The following is an 18,943-nucleotide window of genomic DNA, read 5'->3' as shown; positions in this document are numbered from 1 at the left end:
ATCTCAGATTCAAAATGTTCAAAACGATATATATGAGACACCCCCAATTCTATCACACGTTGTGCTGCTTTCTTTTACTAACTGTGATGAGGAAAATTACTTACTGACGACGGTGCATTCCAAGTATCTTTTGAAATTCTTTCAGTTCTTTTTCAAGTATTGGGTATTCATATACATCATCCAGTACATTTCTGTATATGGTCTGGGGGAAAAAGAAAATTTCAGCTTAATTGGTTTGATGCCTATTTTGTAAGGATTAAGATTCACAGAGTGGTTAACCTGCTCAGGGAAATAAGTGGAATCCAGAACAACGCTGGGGGTTAAACCAAGTACCCATGAGCTCCTGAGTGGGATTCCACCTCCTAGCCCCTCGCTCAACTGGTGTGGCTCTGTGGAAGCTTTTACAGGCTATAGGTAGAGAATGGTGGAAACTTAAGAGATCTCTGGCTGGCTACTCAAAATTTCCATGCCTGTTCTATATTTTTAGAAATAATATCCACATAACCATTTGGGAGTGAAAAAATCCATTGAATTAAACTACCCAATTGTTTTGAAAATAACATTAGTTTAGTCAGAGACTTCATTTAAACCAGTTTTTAACTGGATGTCTAAGTGATATCTGAATTTTGAAATCAAAGTGATTTCCTTCACGAAAGGCAAAATCAGTTTAGATACTTGCCTATTCTGAAATAGAACTCTTCCCTGCTCAAATTCCACTGTACCCCTTCTCTGTGTTAACTTGCACAGCTAATACGGTTTTGGTGGCCAAAAGAATCCAACTGTTTACAAACCATCTCCAGAGAATCATTGGTATTGAAAAGATATTGCAGCCTACTAATGATTAGACACATATATCAGCTTATCCAATTTCAAATGTAAATCTAGGTTAGTATCTATTTTATAAGTTATTATTGCTTTAATGTCTCAAAATATACCAGGTCCTGAAAAGGTTTCATAATGTATACATTGTCACTATAGGTTTTAAATGATAAATGTTTTATCCCATTATTGTAGATATGGGAATTATTAGTTTAAAGTTATAATACATCTCAACATATTAAACAGTATCAAGTTTTAAAGTATGTTTTATTTTACGTTCCTTAATTATTTCATTTGCAGTCAAAATTCCCATGACTTATATAAAATAAATAACCTTAAATGAGTGACTATAAAACTTGCCGCCTTCTATGTAAGGAATATCAGGCTTCAGAGGTCAAAACAAATTAATACTTTGAATCATAACTTCAATATTACAAACAAGTTAGATGACTGTAACCTACGAATGAGATTTTTGAAATCAGTCATTTGGCATAAAAGAATTACTCAGTAACTGGATGTTTTACATTACCTTTAAAAACATTTTTGAATGTTCATCTTCACGTAGCCAGTCTTTGTACAGAGCAATCCACTGGGAAACAAGATGCAAGACCTTCCGTTTCCGACAAGGAACATCTGAGTTTTCTTCTTTGCCTTGATACTTCTTAGCAGAATAGGTGCAAATGGTTAAGAAAATTACGTTGTTGCAAGTGAAAAATATGAAGAGATCCGTTTATTCTTGCTCTCACAAAATATGCTAAAGCACATTTTCCAAAAAATCTACAAGTACCTGAATATGCAGGAAGAAAAGAATATGTGTAGGGAGAGTAAAAGGTGTGCACTGAAGAGGGTAAGCCCAGGAAAATGATTTACATAACATGGTGGCAGGCCGTGAGCATAAGGACTGGACCATAGAACTGACAGCTGCTGACATAGCTCCACAGGCAGCATGGGTTAATGCCACCTCCAAGACACCCTAGGTGGCCCACTAATCACAAGAGATTAATGGGCTCCAAGAGATCTGGCCTCACTACATAGGTGGACACTGTTTCCATAAAAGTTAGATCAGAACTAGGCCAGATATACTTTGATCATCAGAAATTCACGTTCTAAAGTAGCGCCAAATGAGCACGGATTTCTGGAGCATAATTTGTGATATGATTCAAAAGCTCACCCTAGGAATTTATGTGAAAAAAAAATGGATAAATGTGCAAATGTAAGTAAAAAAAGGGCTGCTAATTTTCATTTTCACTGGAATAAAAAAAATATTAAATAGGAATAACAACCTAAATGCTTCAACCACTGAGGACAGTTAAATAAATTACTGCATATCCATTTAACGGGCTTTTCTATAGCCATAAAACTGATGGTCCAGCACTATATTTACTGACACAAGACATTCACAGTATACTGTTAAGTAGGAAAGCAAGTAAGAAAAGTATACGTTAGGATCATCCATTTCTATTAACTATGCTTATTTATATATTCATTACCTGGAAAGATATATACTGATAGTTAACAGTGGCTTCTTAAGGTAATGAGATTTCAGAGAACATGAATTATTTTTATTGTACTTATAAGCATTTCCCAATTTGTATACAATGACTATGTGTTAACTATGCTGTTAAAATTATATAAAAATAACAACCTCAAAGGCAACATGCTTAAAGCCTTAGGAATGAGACAGAAGCTTGGCGCTTTCCAAAACAACCTAGCATTTTTGCCCCCCAAATTATCATTCTGAGTATCTTGGACACACTGAAAAGTTAACTAGAAATACAAAATGCTATGATACCAAACACAGGTAGGTTTTGGGGTTACTGGACAGGATTCTATATTCTTTAATGCTGATATATAATTGCAAAATAGGAATCAATTCTGTATCAGGCTTTGTAACTATTTTAAAACATAATTCAGTCACTGTTTCCCCAACCTGCAAAAGGACATCAAGGACTGAATGGATAAAAAAGATGTGGTACGTATATATACAACGGAATACTACTATATATATGTATAAAAAACTGAATCACTTTGCTGTACAGCAGAAATTAACACAACATTGTAAATCAAATATACTTCAATAAAAAAATAAAATAGAGGAGAAAAGTAATAGCTAACCCTGAACATTTCAGAATGGCTATATCTGGAGAAAAAATACTTATAATCCTTGTTATGTCACCATGAAATTAAAGCAACTAACTCAGGAAAAAAAAAAAAAAAAGTACATCAAGGACATCTGATTTCTTTGATTTCTACCTGTGAAACAAACTCAAGCAAACACAAAAAGAATCTACTGAAGTATCATTTCTTCTAGTTTTTCTCTTGAAAGGCATAATATAAAGATTTATCTTACATTATTTCCACTTATGCAAATGTTCTTTTCCTCTTTTCCTGTAACCATCATGGCTTGACTAATGATAAAGAAAAAAACTCTTCCTTAAACGTTGTGAGGCAAGACACTCGTTCGGAAATTCCGAGTGCCTTTCCTTGGCATGGCTTTCCAGCCTTTGATCTGTTGCATCTCTTCTAGTTAGTGTATGCAATCCTAAAGCCTCCTTAACTGGTCATCAACCTTCTAATCACATCCATCATCCTAAGACAGCGTGCCCTGACAAAGCTCTGAAACGATGACAGTTGATTACGGGGGTAAGACCTCCCAAGTGGGGAATCCTTGTCTCCCCCGGGATACTTGCCCAGAAACACACTATCACATATGTATGTTTTCCCATCACATGGTCTGGCACTAACTGACTGATTGTCTTCTAAGTTCAGTTATTGCCAATCCACTCAACCTCTTGACTCTGGTGTTTACCCAGCAGGCCAAATTCATCTCCAGATTCTGAAGTCTTGAGATGTAGGTTTGAAGAAAACATAATATCGACAGCACAATTTACCCACGACGTAGAATGTGAAAACAGCAGCTCTGCATTCATTTCCAGTTCCCCCTGCCTAGTCTGTCTCATTTCATCTTTCACCTTGGCTATCAAGACATGAATATTTAACATAGCCACACTCTACCGAGGGGTTGAGTAAATGAAGAAAGGCAGTTAATTCCTAATGTGAGACATCTGTCTGAGAGGAAGCCAACACAGCATCCTGAAGTTAATGAAGGATATTGCCTCAACAGCGCCTGGCACAAGTCGTCAGTTGTCATGAAGACTGTGTACGTGAGAAGGAAGTCATCAAGCAGGGTCTCTGCAAAGAAAGGAAAACAAACACAAGGTGAGCAAATCGGTGATAAGAGGGGCAGCTGCTTAGCCAGGCCCTGGAACAGTGTGCACAGAAGAAATATGACAAATGGTGGTGGCAGTGGGAGGGCTGAGGTTAGGAGAATTTTAGCCACAAAATACGTTATTTAGCAAAGTTATTTTTTAAAACTCTTTATATAGAACGCCTCAAGCAATGAGATTTTTTTTTTTTATTACAAGGCTCTCTAAACATACAATTTTGTCACCATTTTTTCCTTCCCTAAAACATCACCTCTATTTTTGGGTACAGATGTTAAGGAAAACCAATGCATTAAAAAAAAAAGTGCTTTTAAAAATACATTTTGTAAGATTTCTGAAGTATGTACTCCAGACCTACAGGGAATGATGCTTATATGTTCTAATAAATAAAGGCTTTCTAAATCCATTTACCTAAGTCTAGGACAAGAACAATGGATAATAAAACCCAGAGTACACACGTCAGGTTCCAAGGCCATTCACCTGTATCTCTTGAAAGCATCTGTAAGAAGCTGGGAAAGTGGTGAGTGACTTTCTTATTGTTGTGAAGAGAGGCAGAACTAAGTCCAGTTAAAAATGGAAAGAGAGAGCAGGTAAAATGGATCATGACATACTCCCTCCTAATTCCTTTTCTACCTCTTCAACCAACAAAAACAGGTTCCACTGTTATTGCCTCTTTGCCTGAGTGTTCTTCGAAAAGTCCAGCTTACACATAATATGGAACTGCTAAACAGGTGACGTGACCTCCAATAAAATTTCAAAAATGATAGAAAAGATTTACACTCAGAATGCAAAGTAGACCTTTTGCCATAGTAGTCTTTATCCAATCTCCTTACCTTGAAATTCATTTTAATACATTCTTTAATTCTCATATCATTTACATTCTGGATATCAAATTTTTAGCTATTTGAAATAGTAGAAAATTGTAAGAATAGTGAGCTTGTACACTAAATAGCATTGATGCTCTCTTACACTACAAATGTGGAAATAGAAAGAACTGTCCAATACAGAATGCTATAGCTCTATGCTGAAGATTAGAAAAATTCCAGAATTTTAGAAATAACCAGCAATGTTTCTTTAAAAGTTATCAATGCAAAACAAAAGGCCGTGTTGAAGAACACAAAATTCTGATAAAAAGAGGTTGTGAATGACACCTACAGTCCTATATCAACTGCAGGGGTTAATTTATTTCCATGGTTTGTTTATGCTGCAAAAGACTATCAAGATAGTCCTGATCCATATACGTAAGTGGCTGCAAATGGTAAAGGTTGACCAAAAAAGCTTGCTTTCTAGTTGCAAGAGGCCCTTAATTAAAGTGAACCAGAGGTGTTAATGAAGAGTATTAGGTAATTTTTTTCAAAGGTATTTTTTTTTTATAATAGATAAGTAACAGTATTCCTCACTAAAAAAAATTAATTTGACAAATGGCACCTAAAATGTAAATTAAGCCTAAACTTATAATGTTGTATCACACCGTAGTATGTGAACAGTCACTGGTCTAACCCACTATTACTCTGTGGAAAAGCAAGTTCTCAAACAGATGTGCCTGGGCCTTGCCGGGCATATATTAAGCCCAGTATAAGAAAACTGGGAATGTGGCTGGTTGCACAACTGAATGTGAGTGGATATGCACAGCAGAGCTAGGAGCTCTCTACCGGAGTCCCTGTTCACAAAAGTTCCCAATCTATGCACAAAAAGGCAGAAGAAGCTTTATTGTAAAATCTACCCCCAAACTAGTTAACCTGGCAGCACAAGTTAATCACCGGCATCCTAGTGAAAAATTGGAATGTGTATGTGAAATTTTGTGTCTCTTTCATTATAGTGTTTTATTTTTTATTTAATTTTTTTTTGGCCACACCTCCAGGCTTGTGGGATCTTAATTCCCTGGCCAGGGATCGAACCCATGCCCCCTGCAGTGGAACTGCAGAGTCCTAACCACTGGACCACCAGGAGTTCCCTCATTACGGTGTTTTAAATAGTTGAAATTAAGATCCAACAATGGCATAATGTCTGAACCCCTAGGATATTTTGGAATCCAACTTGAAAACTATCACTCTGGGATGCTACTACACAGTTATGTTCACAAATTATAACATATCTTTGTACTAAACATGGTCGATGAGAATCCTTAGCTTCTCTGGTCTGACTGGAAATTAAGTCTTTTTTTGCATTCAATGTTAGATACAGGCAGCAAGGACCATAGAGCAGCCTAGAACCTAGAATCGACTTCAGGCTTTCCAATGGGCCCTTACAGATTGGAACCCACAATATACAGAAACCACTGGGTGACGGCACTGAGAACCTCAGACAATTCAGCATGTAAAACTCTTGGTGTGACACTCAGGTTCAGACTCTTTGGGATGTTCTTACACGTAGCTAATTTAGTGAGGTGGGAAGTATTCTCTAATCAAGATTTCCTCCATGAATAGCTCAGATTAAAAAGAGCACCATTAACTTTGATAAAAGCATTCATTTCATTCTGGAAGAGCCTTAGATAATGAACTGAGTGGCTGTGAGAGTTTGGTTGGATGGTGGCAAAACCATTTGGCATTCAATTCAATTAATCAGCTCACATAAGATAATATTTTGTTGAGGGCTTTGACCCAGAAATGCTTATTTCCCCTAAGCTACTACCATATTTAATATTCAACAGCATTTATCTAATTATCTCTCTGCCATAGAAATATTAATTAAAATAAAAACAACGATGCTATATAAAAACATCTCCAGTTAAAAACCTAATGAATAGAATAGCTAAAAATCCAATGAATAGAACAGAGTCCCAATACTCCTAACTCAAATCTTTCTCTAATTACCATATTGTTCTGAAATTTTTCTGTACACAAAGAGCTTTCCTTTATTCCTTTTCAACATTGGTATTTTTTTTTTGCCGCATATGAAAGTAATTGAGTGATATAATCAAAACAACACACTTCAAATAAAAGTGCATTTTATAATATCCATGCTTCAAAAAAGGCTGTCCCACTGGTGTTTAGAGATATTTTTAGAACCACAATGGCTATATAAATGATCCCCTGAAGGCTATTAGCCAACAATGGCTATTTAGAAAGACTAGCAAATCCACTGGCATCCACATTAAAACACTATAGTTATCTATTATATTATATACTGCTTAATTAATAGTAATTTAAGACTCTAGGTAGAAAAGCACCTTTGTGTATAAAGACATCTTTCATTTAAACACATTCATAATTGCCATACAGACTAACACTGAATAAAAAGATGCATTTTGATTTCTAGGTTAATGAATACCTAGGTATTAGTGTACAAAAAACTTTTCTTTGAAATTCTATTCTTTAAATCAATCACTAAATCTAATCCCAAATTCTTGGCTTATTACTGACAAAAATACTCAGCCATCCTTTTGGGAATACCCCTCTTCTTCCCCCAAATAACATAACATTTTGTAGTGGCTTTTTAAAATACAGGCATTACTCTTTGCAGTATAAAAGTAACATGCTAATAACTATCAAAACTGGAGGGCAAATACTATTACAGTTTTAAGAACAACGTAACCTGAAATAAAATATATCCATATGCTGTCAAAATCTAAAGACTGGATAGAAATGGCTCTAAAATTCAGGTCTATAATTAGCCATAACGTTAATTCAGAACTTTCCCCTATCATTTGCTACTGTTTTAACTTTAAGACATAAGAAAAGAATTATCTATTTTTATTTGATTTTACTTGAATGTATTTTTCTTACATGCATAAATTTAAAAATTTTCTCACTATCACTTTAAGTGTATCAAGCACTAAAAATTTCCATTTTATTTCTGCAAAATACAAGTGTTTCTAGAATATCCCAGAGTTGTGTCAAGGTGGAACGGTAATTGGTTTGGTACGGACTCTTTTTATAGGTTTCTGTTATATAAATTTAGTCAAATTAAAGAAAATGGTCTAAATGTTTCCAAAAGGTCTAAGCTTAATGCCTTTTTTTGGGCGGGGGGAGGTAAAAAAAGAAAAAAACAAAAACATAAAAACGAACCCTGAAGTCTAGAAATCATAATGCTTATAGGGTGACTTAGAAACAATTAGAGAAATCTACCTCAGTTATTTTTCAACACTCACCAGCAAAACGCACTGCCATAATGAAACCACTCACCCGTTAAAGTGAATTACCAAGAAAGCAAATGAAAAGAGTTTTGACAGACAACTGCCCATAGGAGCCATTTAATCTAAGTAAGGTAATGTGAATATTCAACATTTCTGTACTAACTCATATCCCCTAAAGTACTGTTAGTAGTTTTGCTTCACCCACATTTCTACTTGAGATGCAATGAAATTTAAGGTGCTCTAAAACATGCTCTACTTAACCTCTATTCCAAGGAGCCAAGAAAAGCTTTGTACATGAAAGCGCCCATTTCTGGCCCTGGAATGTTACAACTTACCATTATTTTTTGAGAAGCAGTGTCAAAATGTCCATGTAATTTGATTAAGCACAACAAAAACAACTTAATGTTCATGTATGAATCATAGGTTAAAGTGCTATGCCACCAATACAAGCTCTGCTTCTTGCTCAGTGTATTTTACATTTCAAAAAGCAGTATTCATGACCTCAAATGCAGCTGTTTACCACAGCTTTTAAATTCACTCAACTCCTGCAGACTTTTACAATTTCACCAGAGTCTTGCTTAGCCATTCTGAAACTGTCAAATCTTGATCTAGTTTTATTTTTAATATTGGTTGCACAAGAAAGGCTAATTAATTTAATGCTGTTTCTACATCAAACCTGGAAAGTCATCCCTTTAATGACAGGAACTTATGATACGGACTGCGTGGCACTCTTCCAATAATGAAATCCGTTTTCATTTTAACTTGTAAAAAAAAAAATATGGTTTTGGAATCCCACCACATTCCTTTAGGAAAGAGTGATTTGAATACAGCAGGTTTTATGTTCTTGGCTACGTGTAATTGCACATGCTGCCTTTTAAAAATGGCACTAGAAGCACCATGGAGTATTAACAGCAGCACTTTTATCTTCTCTACACAGAGAAAGGGTCACGTTTGCAGGTCACTCTGTTGTTACAGAGTGGACGGGCCCCATGAGCTCCTGCTGTCCCAGCCCCAATCAGCTGCTCTCAGTGTCCAGGCACAACTCATGTATCTGCCAAGTCTGCTGGGAAGCTCAGAACACAGTGTAAAGTATGCAAAGGGAGTCAGAGAGCTGGATTCCTACCTGGGTAGCCTTGAGCAGAGTACCTAATCTCTCTGGGCCTTAGTTAAATCATCCACCGTGAAGTGGATGTCACATCCACACCTAGCAGAGTTGTAGCTGAGTTAAATAGGACAGCTAATGCATCTGGCAAAGAATCTGGCATATATCAAGCACGCAATAAATACTACCTGTTCTTTATTTTCCTAAAATAAAATTATTTATGTCTGTCCTGTCCCAGTTCTCCAAGTGCTACCAGGCAACCAACCAAAACTGTGTATTGAGGAATGACTATACATAAGGCATTTGTTGAGGCACTGGGGGTTGATACGGGGAAGCACAACGCTGGTCCATGGCTTCAGGCTTATAATGAGAAAGGGAGCTGAGACGTGTATCCCCAAGGGATGAACTAAGTAAGGTAACACGGCAACTGAGCAACACCAAACATAGATGGTACAGGGGACGAAGGAGAGACTCCATATGCCAGGGAAGGTTTCACCAAACAGGTGGCGTGTGAGATGAGCTCCGAACTTCTGAGCAGAATTGGTGGAGAAAGAGGTGAAGGATGTGAGCAAAGGAGTGGTTATGGGTGTGTGTCTGTGGCTGAGTCACAAACCTGTGGCCTTTGAGCCTTGTTTTGCCCTTAAAGATGTTTTCTGTTAGATGACAATATTTAAAAATCAGAGATCTGGCAACACCATGTCCATATCTCAGATGGCAACCGTGGTTTAGACCTGAGCTGCGCTCTTTACGCAGGGTGCCCTCCCCAGTTTAGCACAGTTCTGCTCTGGTTGACTTCATTCATTCACATGAACTGTCTGGGAACACGCGAGCATGTAAGTCTTAGTCTATGGTACAGTTGTGAAACAGTAATGGAAGAGGTCACATGGTGTAACTGAAAGTAGAAAAGTAGGTTGGAGCCAATTCCTGGAGTGTTTTTGAGCTCTAGACTAAGGAGCCTGGGGCTCGTTCTATAGGAAAAAGGAAGTGAATGAAGACTTTCAAGGTGAGAAGTGACAAGAGATGCAGATTACACTTGCTGCATCCCGGAAGTCCAACGGGATACAGGAAGAATAAGGGGAGGGAGGATGAGTTTACTTTTAAATGCATTGAGCTTGGGTTCCCTAGGTTACTTTAAATGGAACTATTGAGCACAATTTTCCAAGACCAGCATTTGCTAAAGAAGGCCGGATGAAGATGGGAGCAACTGTATAAAGAGAGTGCTTGGGAACAACATGAATTCTCAGTGACAATCCTAGGAAGATGTAAGCAGGAGGTTGAGGGTTGAGCTAGGGTGGATATTCATATTTGGGCAATGGTGGGAGAAAGATGAGTTTAAAAAGAGAAGAAATTGGAGAATTGGGAGACATAAATGTGACAGAAGCCAACAAGAAAGAAGGACTGGAAAAGAGAGCAGATCCTAAGAGTCAAAAGTTGCTGGAAGGAGGTCCATGAGACAGAGCATTCAAAGGCCACTGGATGTGGTGTGTGATGGTCCCTGGTGTGCTGGCTTTAGAGAGGTGCCCCTCATGCCATCTAGCACGCTGTTTCTCCCCAAAGACTCTTCTTGTGGTTGTGTAGCTCATTGATCAGTAACAGCAGGTGCTCTCACAAATGAGCCAGGAAGACAAATTTCTTCATGATCAATGCAAGTATCATTTTACTTAACAGTATAGATGAGAACATGGGAATTGTCATGGGTATGAAGCTTTCAATACCAATCTGCCAGCATCTACCAATAAAAATTAATATCCAGTTCGAAGATTCGCTCAGTTTAACATAATCGACCTGAGTTGCTGCATCGTGTATGATTAACATCACATATGCATTCTTAAGCTACAAACTGTGCTCCTAAGTGCCTGTCAATTAAATATTCCAAAATGTCATGAAACAAAGAAAAAATAATTTAAACACTAAATCTTAAATCACCCAATCCAAAAATGCGCAGAAGATCTAAATAGACATTTCTCCAAAGAAGATATACAGATTGCCAACAAACACATGAAAGGATGCTCAACATCACTAATCATTAGACAAATACAAATCAAAACTACAATGAGGTATCACCTCACACCAGTCAGAATGGCCATCATCAAAAAATCTACAAACAATAAATGCTGAAGAGGGTGTGGAGAAAAGGGAACCCTCTTGCACTGTTGGTGGGAATGTAATCTGATACAGCCACTATGGAGAACAGTATGGAGGGTCCTTAAGAAACTAAAAATAGAATAACCATATGACCCAGCAATCCCACTCCTGGGCATATACCCCGAGAAAACCATAATTCGAAAAGAGTCATGTACCAAAATGTTCACTGCAGCTCTATTTACAATAGCGAGGACATGGAAGCAACCTAAGTGTCCATCAACAGATGAATGGATAAAGAAGATGTGGCACATATATACAATGGAATATTACTCAGCCATAAAAAGAAATGAAACTGAGTTATTTGTAGTGAGGTGGATGGACCTAGAGTCTGTCATACAGAGTGAAGTAAGTCAGAAAGAGAAAAACAAATACCGTATGCTAACACATATATATGGAATCTAAAGAAAAAAAAAAATTGGTTCTGATGAACCTAGGGGCAGGACAGGAATAAAGAAACAGACATAGAGAATGGACTTGAGGACACAGGGAGGGGGAAGGGTAAGCTGTGACGAAGTGAGAGAGTAGCATTGACATATATACACTACGGAATGTAAAATAGATAGTGGGAAGCAGCTGCATCGCACAGGGAGATCAGCTCGGTGCTTTGTGACCACCTAGAGGGGTGGGATAGGGAGGGTGGGAGGGAGACGCAAGAGGGAGGGAATATGGGGTATATGTACACATATAGCTGATTCAGTTTGTTACACAGCAGAAACTAATGCAACATTGTAAAGCAATTATACTCCAATAACGATGTTTAAAAAAAAAATCTTCAATCAGAAGTCTCAGGCATGGTTATTCCAAGCAATAACTCTAATACTTGACTCAACTTAAAACAAGGTATGATATTTTTATCTCCTGAGCACTAAGAAGAATCTCTATTGTCAGCTTTCTTTCAAAACTTGAAATATATCACCATTCTGAGTGTTAACTTTTTTTCCCTTGGTCATTGTGAATCATTAGTGCTGAATTTCAGACAAGTAAAATGTTATTTATTTACTAATTTACTTTTGTTTCTGGCTAAAAGAAATTTTATGGACACTAGAGAGAAGTTATTTTAAATAAAGGTTAGCAATGGATAGTCAATTGCCTATTTTAAACCTAAGAATTAAAAATCTATTCTGCAAACTTACTCATTTAGAGGAAACACAACTAAGGCTCTTTCTAAGCAATGTGGCACAAGATCTTATACAAACTGAACACTTCCAATACAAGAAAATTTACTTTAATGTATTGCCTGTGTTTGAAAACATTTCTAGGAAAAGTATTTCAACCAGTGACTGACAGCAGACATGCCTCTGTGTCTGGTTTCCAGAACAGTCATTAGAATTCTTTCTTTCCAGTATCACATGGCTGCAATCTTTCTCACACAGGTGAAAGGGAGACTTGTGGTTTAGGGTCACAAAGAAAGGTTTGGTCGAAACGGATGACCAAACACCTATTACTTAGGGCTGAGCACAGGGCTCTCTGCTCTGGTGAAGACAAAGTTTAAGATAAAGTCTCAGCTTTTGCAAGGATTTGGAATTTGACTAGTGAGATCGTTAAAGGACCACAACGGGCAGTCTACAAGCTCCAGCCTGATGAAATCCCATCCATGTGAATGTCTGAGCGAACCTCCATACCCCACCCCTGCCCACCACTGCCACCCAGCACATATGTTTTAGCCCCAGAGCGCCTCAAACCATGCTTTGAACCACACCTATTCCTTACCGTGCCCCAGGAAGCCAGCGGTGGCTTCAGTAGGTGATGGGGAAACGTCGGCTGGTGGGGGGGAAGACAGTAGCTAGTCTGTATGAAAATAACCATACCAGCCACCCTTTATGGACCACATATTGTGGGCTGTACCACAAGCGTCACCCACATGATCTGTGTTCCTCAAAACCACCTTAGAAGGTAGGTCTTATCTTTAGCGAGATGATGACACTGAGACTGAGATAAGTACAGAGAATAACCACCGAGTTAATGTCGGAAGGGGCCTAGGTCCCAAGGCGTGCTGAGCCACAGCAATGGCTCTCACTGCACAATGTTCTCCTGAGGGTGTGGATACAAACCGTCCATGTCAGGGGTGAGGGGAAAGGAAGTACAGGAAAGTCATGGAATCCTGGGTTTGGACAGGGAAAAGCATCATAGATACGGGAACCTGGTCTTTTTATTGGCCTTGAATTGCCAAAGATGGCCCTATGACGTCTTTTTCCACCCATGCGCATGCTACAGTTCCTTTATTCCTACTGAAATTTTGTTATTTTGTTTTTATTTTCTAGCAAACACCTGGCAATAGCAAATAGCTATAAGAGATCAGCCAATTTACTTCTCTAAAGATGGAAACGACAATCACATGGAAGGATTAAGACAGTCCACAGATTCATAATGTTTTTAAGATATTTTAACGACCAATTATACATATTTATATTTTTAAAAATTGAAATGTGAAGGCAGAAAGGAAAACAATGTTTTAAAAAGGTCAAACCATAACACTCTTCCTTTTCTTCTACATAAACTTCTCCGTATTAGACATTATAGATACTGAAAACCATTAGTCACATTACATTTTGTTCACTCTTTCCCAAATCAAAAGAAGTGACTTGCATGTCGAAGTCTTGGCTATCCCTCACCTCAGTTATCACCTGTCAGCCCAACATCTGGATCAACAGACCATTAAACACGTATCAACTGTCACTGGCCAAGATATTTTTGCCTTTTGGCTAAAGGCACTCATACATATCCCTTGTCTCAAATGGTTCTAAGAAGTCAGTTTTGTTTTAAATTAAATGTACTACTTACAAGCCTACAAACATCCTTAAGCCTTTCTGTTAGCATGATTCACGGTGATTTGACTCACACAGGTATGTAAAGGGTACATATGAGTTCTGAAATATCACCAAGAGTACAATAATATAATTATATAAAACTGTATACTATAACCTACTCTGAAAAGAACAACTTTAATTTGTGATATTGTTAAAAACCTTCTTCAAAGCCATATGACATGAACTATTGCTTGGTATATGTTAAATTTATTTCATGAAAAATATTTCTAACAACTGGAAGGGAGAATTTTGGAGTGAAAAATGCAGAATTCTCTAGCATGAATTCAGGGGCTCAAATCACACAAGAAAGGTACTTACCGGTAAGTAAACCTTGAGCATTAAGAATACATGAGATTATCTAATGTATAGCACAGGGAACTATATTAAATATCCTGTGATAAGCCATAATGGAAAAGAATATTAAAAAAGAATGTAGATATAACTGAGTCACTGTGCTGTGCCGCAGAGACTGGAATAACATTGTAAATCAACTATACATCAATTAAAAAAAAAAAGAATACATGATATTAGTGTCAATAGTCCCTTGTTGAGAAGCATATAAGACTTAATCCAAACCACTTTATAGGCTTTTAAAAAGTGATTATACAGCACTTTAAATTACAATGTGTTTATATTACTTTGAAGGGACAGAAATATATAATTATGGCCTCGGGTCTAAAGTATCAAAACAAATGAACGTAAGCTTCCATTCATAAAATTTCATGCCATTTTCCTCTTCTTTAGGAACCAAACTTTGACTTTTCTTGGGCATACTGCTCCCCAGATAGCTTAAAACCAAACCAAACGAGACATTTCCCAGTCTCACTTGTAGCTAGATGTGGCCACAACTAAGTTTTGGTCCATGAGAGAAAAGCAGAAGCCAGGTGTGATGAACAGGTATGTTCTTAACTAGCTCCATCCTGCTACCTGGATTGTGGTGCTATATTCACTTTGGTTCGTGGGATGCAGGTCAGACTCTAGGGACACTGGAGCGAGAGCTGGAAGGAACCTCACTCCCGGCTGATTTCAGAGGGGCCTTACCAGCTCTGGACTGCATTTCCTTATTTTTATTTTCACATGAGACAGAAGTATACGTATACCTGTTTATGTCACTGTTCGAGATTTTCTGTTATATGCAGCCATGCCTAATCACAAATAATACATACACAGAAAATTTCCAGGAACTCAAACACATGATCAGTAATGTGGTCTTGTGCTCAAGTTTCTCAGCTATCATAAGCAGGAAAAGTACATTTAAGGAGAGAGGAGTGTTGTGAATCTATCCTGATCTCATTACTGTGGATTTGTAGAATGTGCTGATGCAGACACATTTGCCTTTTATGTTTTTGATTATTTTTTAAAAGAACAAACAACCTCCCCAGAAGACTGTCAAACAGTGTTAACTGTCATAATAATTCTGAGAGATGCACTCACAATATGCCAATCAGCACTGGCAGAACCTGAACTTACTAAAATCTTTCTACAAAAGTCATCAGTGGTAAAATGAAAATGACTTTGCAATGCCTTCAAATTCAGATCGAACTGAACTAAGACACAAGAAGTCAGGGCTTCCCTGGTGGCGCAGTGGTTAAGAATCCGCCTGCCAATGCAAGGGACACGGGTTCAAGCCCTGGCCCGGGAAGATCCCACATGCCGCGGAGCAACTAATCCGGTACGCCACAACCACTGAGCCTGCACTCTAGAGCCCGCGAGCCACAACTACTGAGCCCACATGCCACAACTACTGAAGCCTGTGTGCCTAGAGCCCGTGCTCCGCAACAAGAGGAGCCACCGCAATGAGAAGCCCACGCACCACAACAAAGAGTAGCCCCCTCTCGCCGCAACTAGAGAAAGCCCGAGCGCAGCAACAAAGACCCAACGCAGCCAAAAATAAATAAATACATAAATAAATAAAAAAGAAAGATTCTTAAAAAAAAAAAAAAAAGAAGTCACATTTCGTATGTTCCATTCTTGGGAAAAGATCCAAAATTAGGATGAAAATATCTTCACCCTGTTCTTCTTTCTTTTCTTAACAAAATCATGACACTGGATTTACAATATCTATAAGCCTGCTACACAAAAACAAACTATGTGATATCAAGCAAGACAGGAAGAAAATTTGGGGGGAAAACCTAACTTGCTCTATGTACTATGTAAATCTTTCTTCATAACAAGTCTATTTAAGGCACATTCAAAGGGATGTAGCAAGAAGGAAAACACCAGATGCTTTAATATTAGAACTTCTATCATGAGCCCTGATATATACAGCCACTCACCTAAAACCCTGTTCATTTTTAGACTGAGAATTTAAGTAGAAATATCCAACCAGGCATGAGATGGGCAACTTTAACTGATGCTTTTCATCTTCACACTAAGTGAAGCTCATTTACAGGATTAAAAGATTTAAAAATTAGAAGTCTGACCAAGTATCCTGAATGCTGAAAAGAAGGATAAGTCTGAAGCAGAAAAGGATACAGGATGGCTCTGAAAGTAATTTTCTGTCACTATTTAGATTACAGCAAGATATTCTGGGGATTACAACACGATATATTAGTTTTCCACACTTTCCGTTCACACATACCTACCAATTCTGTCTAATTTCATATTTATTTCTGAGATTTGGGGGAAGGACTGCCAGCCAAATAGCAGCCTTAAGCACAAGGCAAAAAGCTGCAAACAGAATGAAAAGAATGGTTTCAACTGTAGAGCAAGAAAGCCCCAAGGGCAAAAAATGAGGATAATGGGAAATGGGAGGGGAAGGTTATAATGAGAAAGACTGCAAAAAGAAATGAGGAAAAGCTCAATTATAGGTATGTTAAAGGCAAAAATTCTCCCACTTGAAGAACATTCCTTTTAGACATGTGCTTGTCAATTACAGCAATTCTGTGGCATTGCACCCTTTACATGAAGCCATAATTTGATTGAAACATGCTGTGAGAGATTAACATACAGGGATTATAATCAACAAATTGCCATTTACTAGCATTCCTTCCTCACACTTATAAGACTACCTAAAATACATACTCTTATATAGAAAAATCACTTTTTTCCCCCCATTTTCTGATAGGATGCTAAATTTTTGACTGAGGACGATGTCACAGCATTAAAAAATACAGACAAGAACATCTGATAATCTCACTTTAAATCCATCAACTGGAGAGATGACACACAAGATCTCTGAGGGAGAGAAACAGAGGGAGAGAGAAAAGAGAGTTTTTTCATCCTTTGAATTGTCTTAAACACAGTCTCGAGTAATTTCATGTGCTGATGTTACTTTAAAACTATGATTCTGCTAAAATTACTCGATTGTCAAACTCACTTTTGACACAGTATCTTGTCTCCAGAAATTTCAGAATGTGTTGCTTCTTTCAATTCACTGCTCCAAAAATACCTGACTCACATCACACATTTAAACAAGTTTCTGGAAATACAGCGGGACGCTGGCAAAATCACAAGTGTTTCTACTAAAGTACAATATCAAATATGCCAGTGGACCCCAAATGCACTGAGAAAATATGGCCATTTTTAAAACTTTAAGACTTGAGAACAGCATTTTCTTTTTAAAGAAACAAAAATCCATCTTCCTTTTAAAAAGAAAAAAGAAGAAATTTATAAGAACAAAAATCAGCACCAAACTGAGAAACAGTGCTATAGAAATTATAGATTATAGAACTATAGATAGAAAAATAGAAGTAGCAGCCTTTGTTCTTAAAGGGTATATATTAGGGAGACAAAATATAAAGGGAAAACTAAACAAAGCTATTACCTTTCTCAAATGCATCTTTATGAGAAAAACTACAAGTTATACCGGATTTGTGTTTAAAAAGCAACCTTTAGGGACTTCACTGGTGGCGCAGTGGATAGGACTCCGTGCTCCCTGTGCAGGAGGCCTGGATTCTGTCCCTGGTTGGGGAACTAGATCCCACATGCATGCCGCAACTGAGGAGCCCGCCTGCCGCAACTGAGACCCAGAGCAACCAAAATAAAAAAATAAATAAAATATTTTTTAAAATTACAAAAAAAAAAAAAGGGAACCTTCACCCTATGTCAAAGAGACTATACGGATTTAAGCCAATATCTTATTCATGTAATTTTAAAACCAAAGACTATTCTACATGAACTTTGTGACTTATTAGAAAGGGCCTTCATATTTTACATTTAAAAACAGACTAATTTTATCTATTATGATTCTTTGAAAATTGACAATTTATGTACATATTTATGGCAACTCTCAGTGTACCAGAGTATTTTATTATTTGTAATAATTTATCCACCAGCCATTCTAGGAAATTAGAAAGTTACTGAACTACAAAGAAAGAAATACCTAAGGTTCCCCACAGTTGTCTATCTAAAAAGATGAGTACCAAATTGAGCACCTGAGTTGGAGGAAAAGCATTTTAGGGGAAGCAAAGAAAATGTAAATAAGGGGAATAAAGCAAATAAAATGTGCAAAGGTGAATAAAGGAGAAAGTCCATTCATTTCTAAGTCTTCTGCTCTGGCTACAGTTTACATAGGAAAACCCTCATGGTTTGGGGGGTTGAGGACATCACCACCAGGACAGACTTCACAGAAACAAGAAGTCACATGTGTATTTCATCTAGAACATAATGTGTGAAGGAAACTTTCAAAGATCCTCTATCTCACTTCCCAGCTCTAGGACACAGCCTTCCCTCTAGCCCATCAGAAAGTTGTTGATATTTTCCTTAAAAGTATTCAAAGAAGAAAGTCTAAAAACTCTTCTTAAGATGCACAAGTTTTTCAAAATCCTTA

At 37.5% G+C, this 18,943-nt stretch overlaps 1 protein-coding gene across 2 annotated transcripts in view; it reads right to left on the bottom strand.

The window, feature by feature from the left end:
• RAPGEF5 (Rap guanine nucleotide exchange factor 5) overlaps positions 1 to 18,943 on the bottom strand; it is a 213,284-nt gene that overhangs the window by 38,407 nt on the left and 155,934 nt on the right. For both annotated transcript variants that reach the window (XM_068549953.1, XM_068549954.1), the window contains 3 exons: positions 3,933 to 4,011; positions 1,349 to 1,493; positions 105 to 202 (listed from right to left, as the gene is read on the bottom strand). In XM_068549953.1, the coding sequence (XP_068406054.1) occupies positions 105 to 202; positions 1,349 to 1,493; positions 3,933 to 4,011 (322 nt within the window). The remainder of the gene's footprint in view (positions 1 to 104; positions 203 to 1,348; positions 1,494 to 3,932; positions 4,012 to 18,943) is intronic.

Source organism: Eschrichtius robustus, chromosome 8, assembly GCF_028021215.1.
Source record: "Eschrichtius robustus isolate mEscRob2 chromosome 8, mEscRob2.pri, whole genome shotgun sequence".
NCBI lineage: Eukaryota > Metazoa > Chordata > Mammalia > Artiodactyla > Eschrichtiidae > Eschrichtius > Eschrichtius robustus.
Note: the sequence above shows the minus strand (reverse complement) of the source record. Positions and strands in the feature narration are given on the sequence as shown.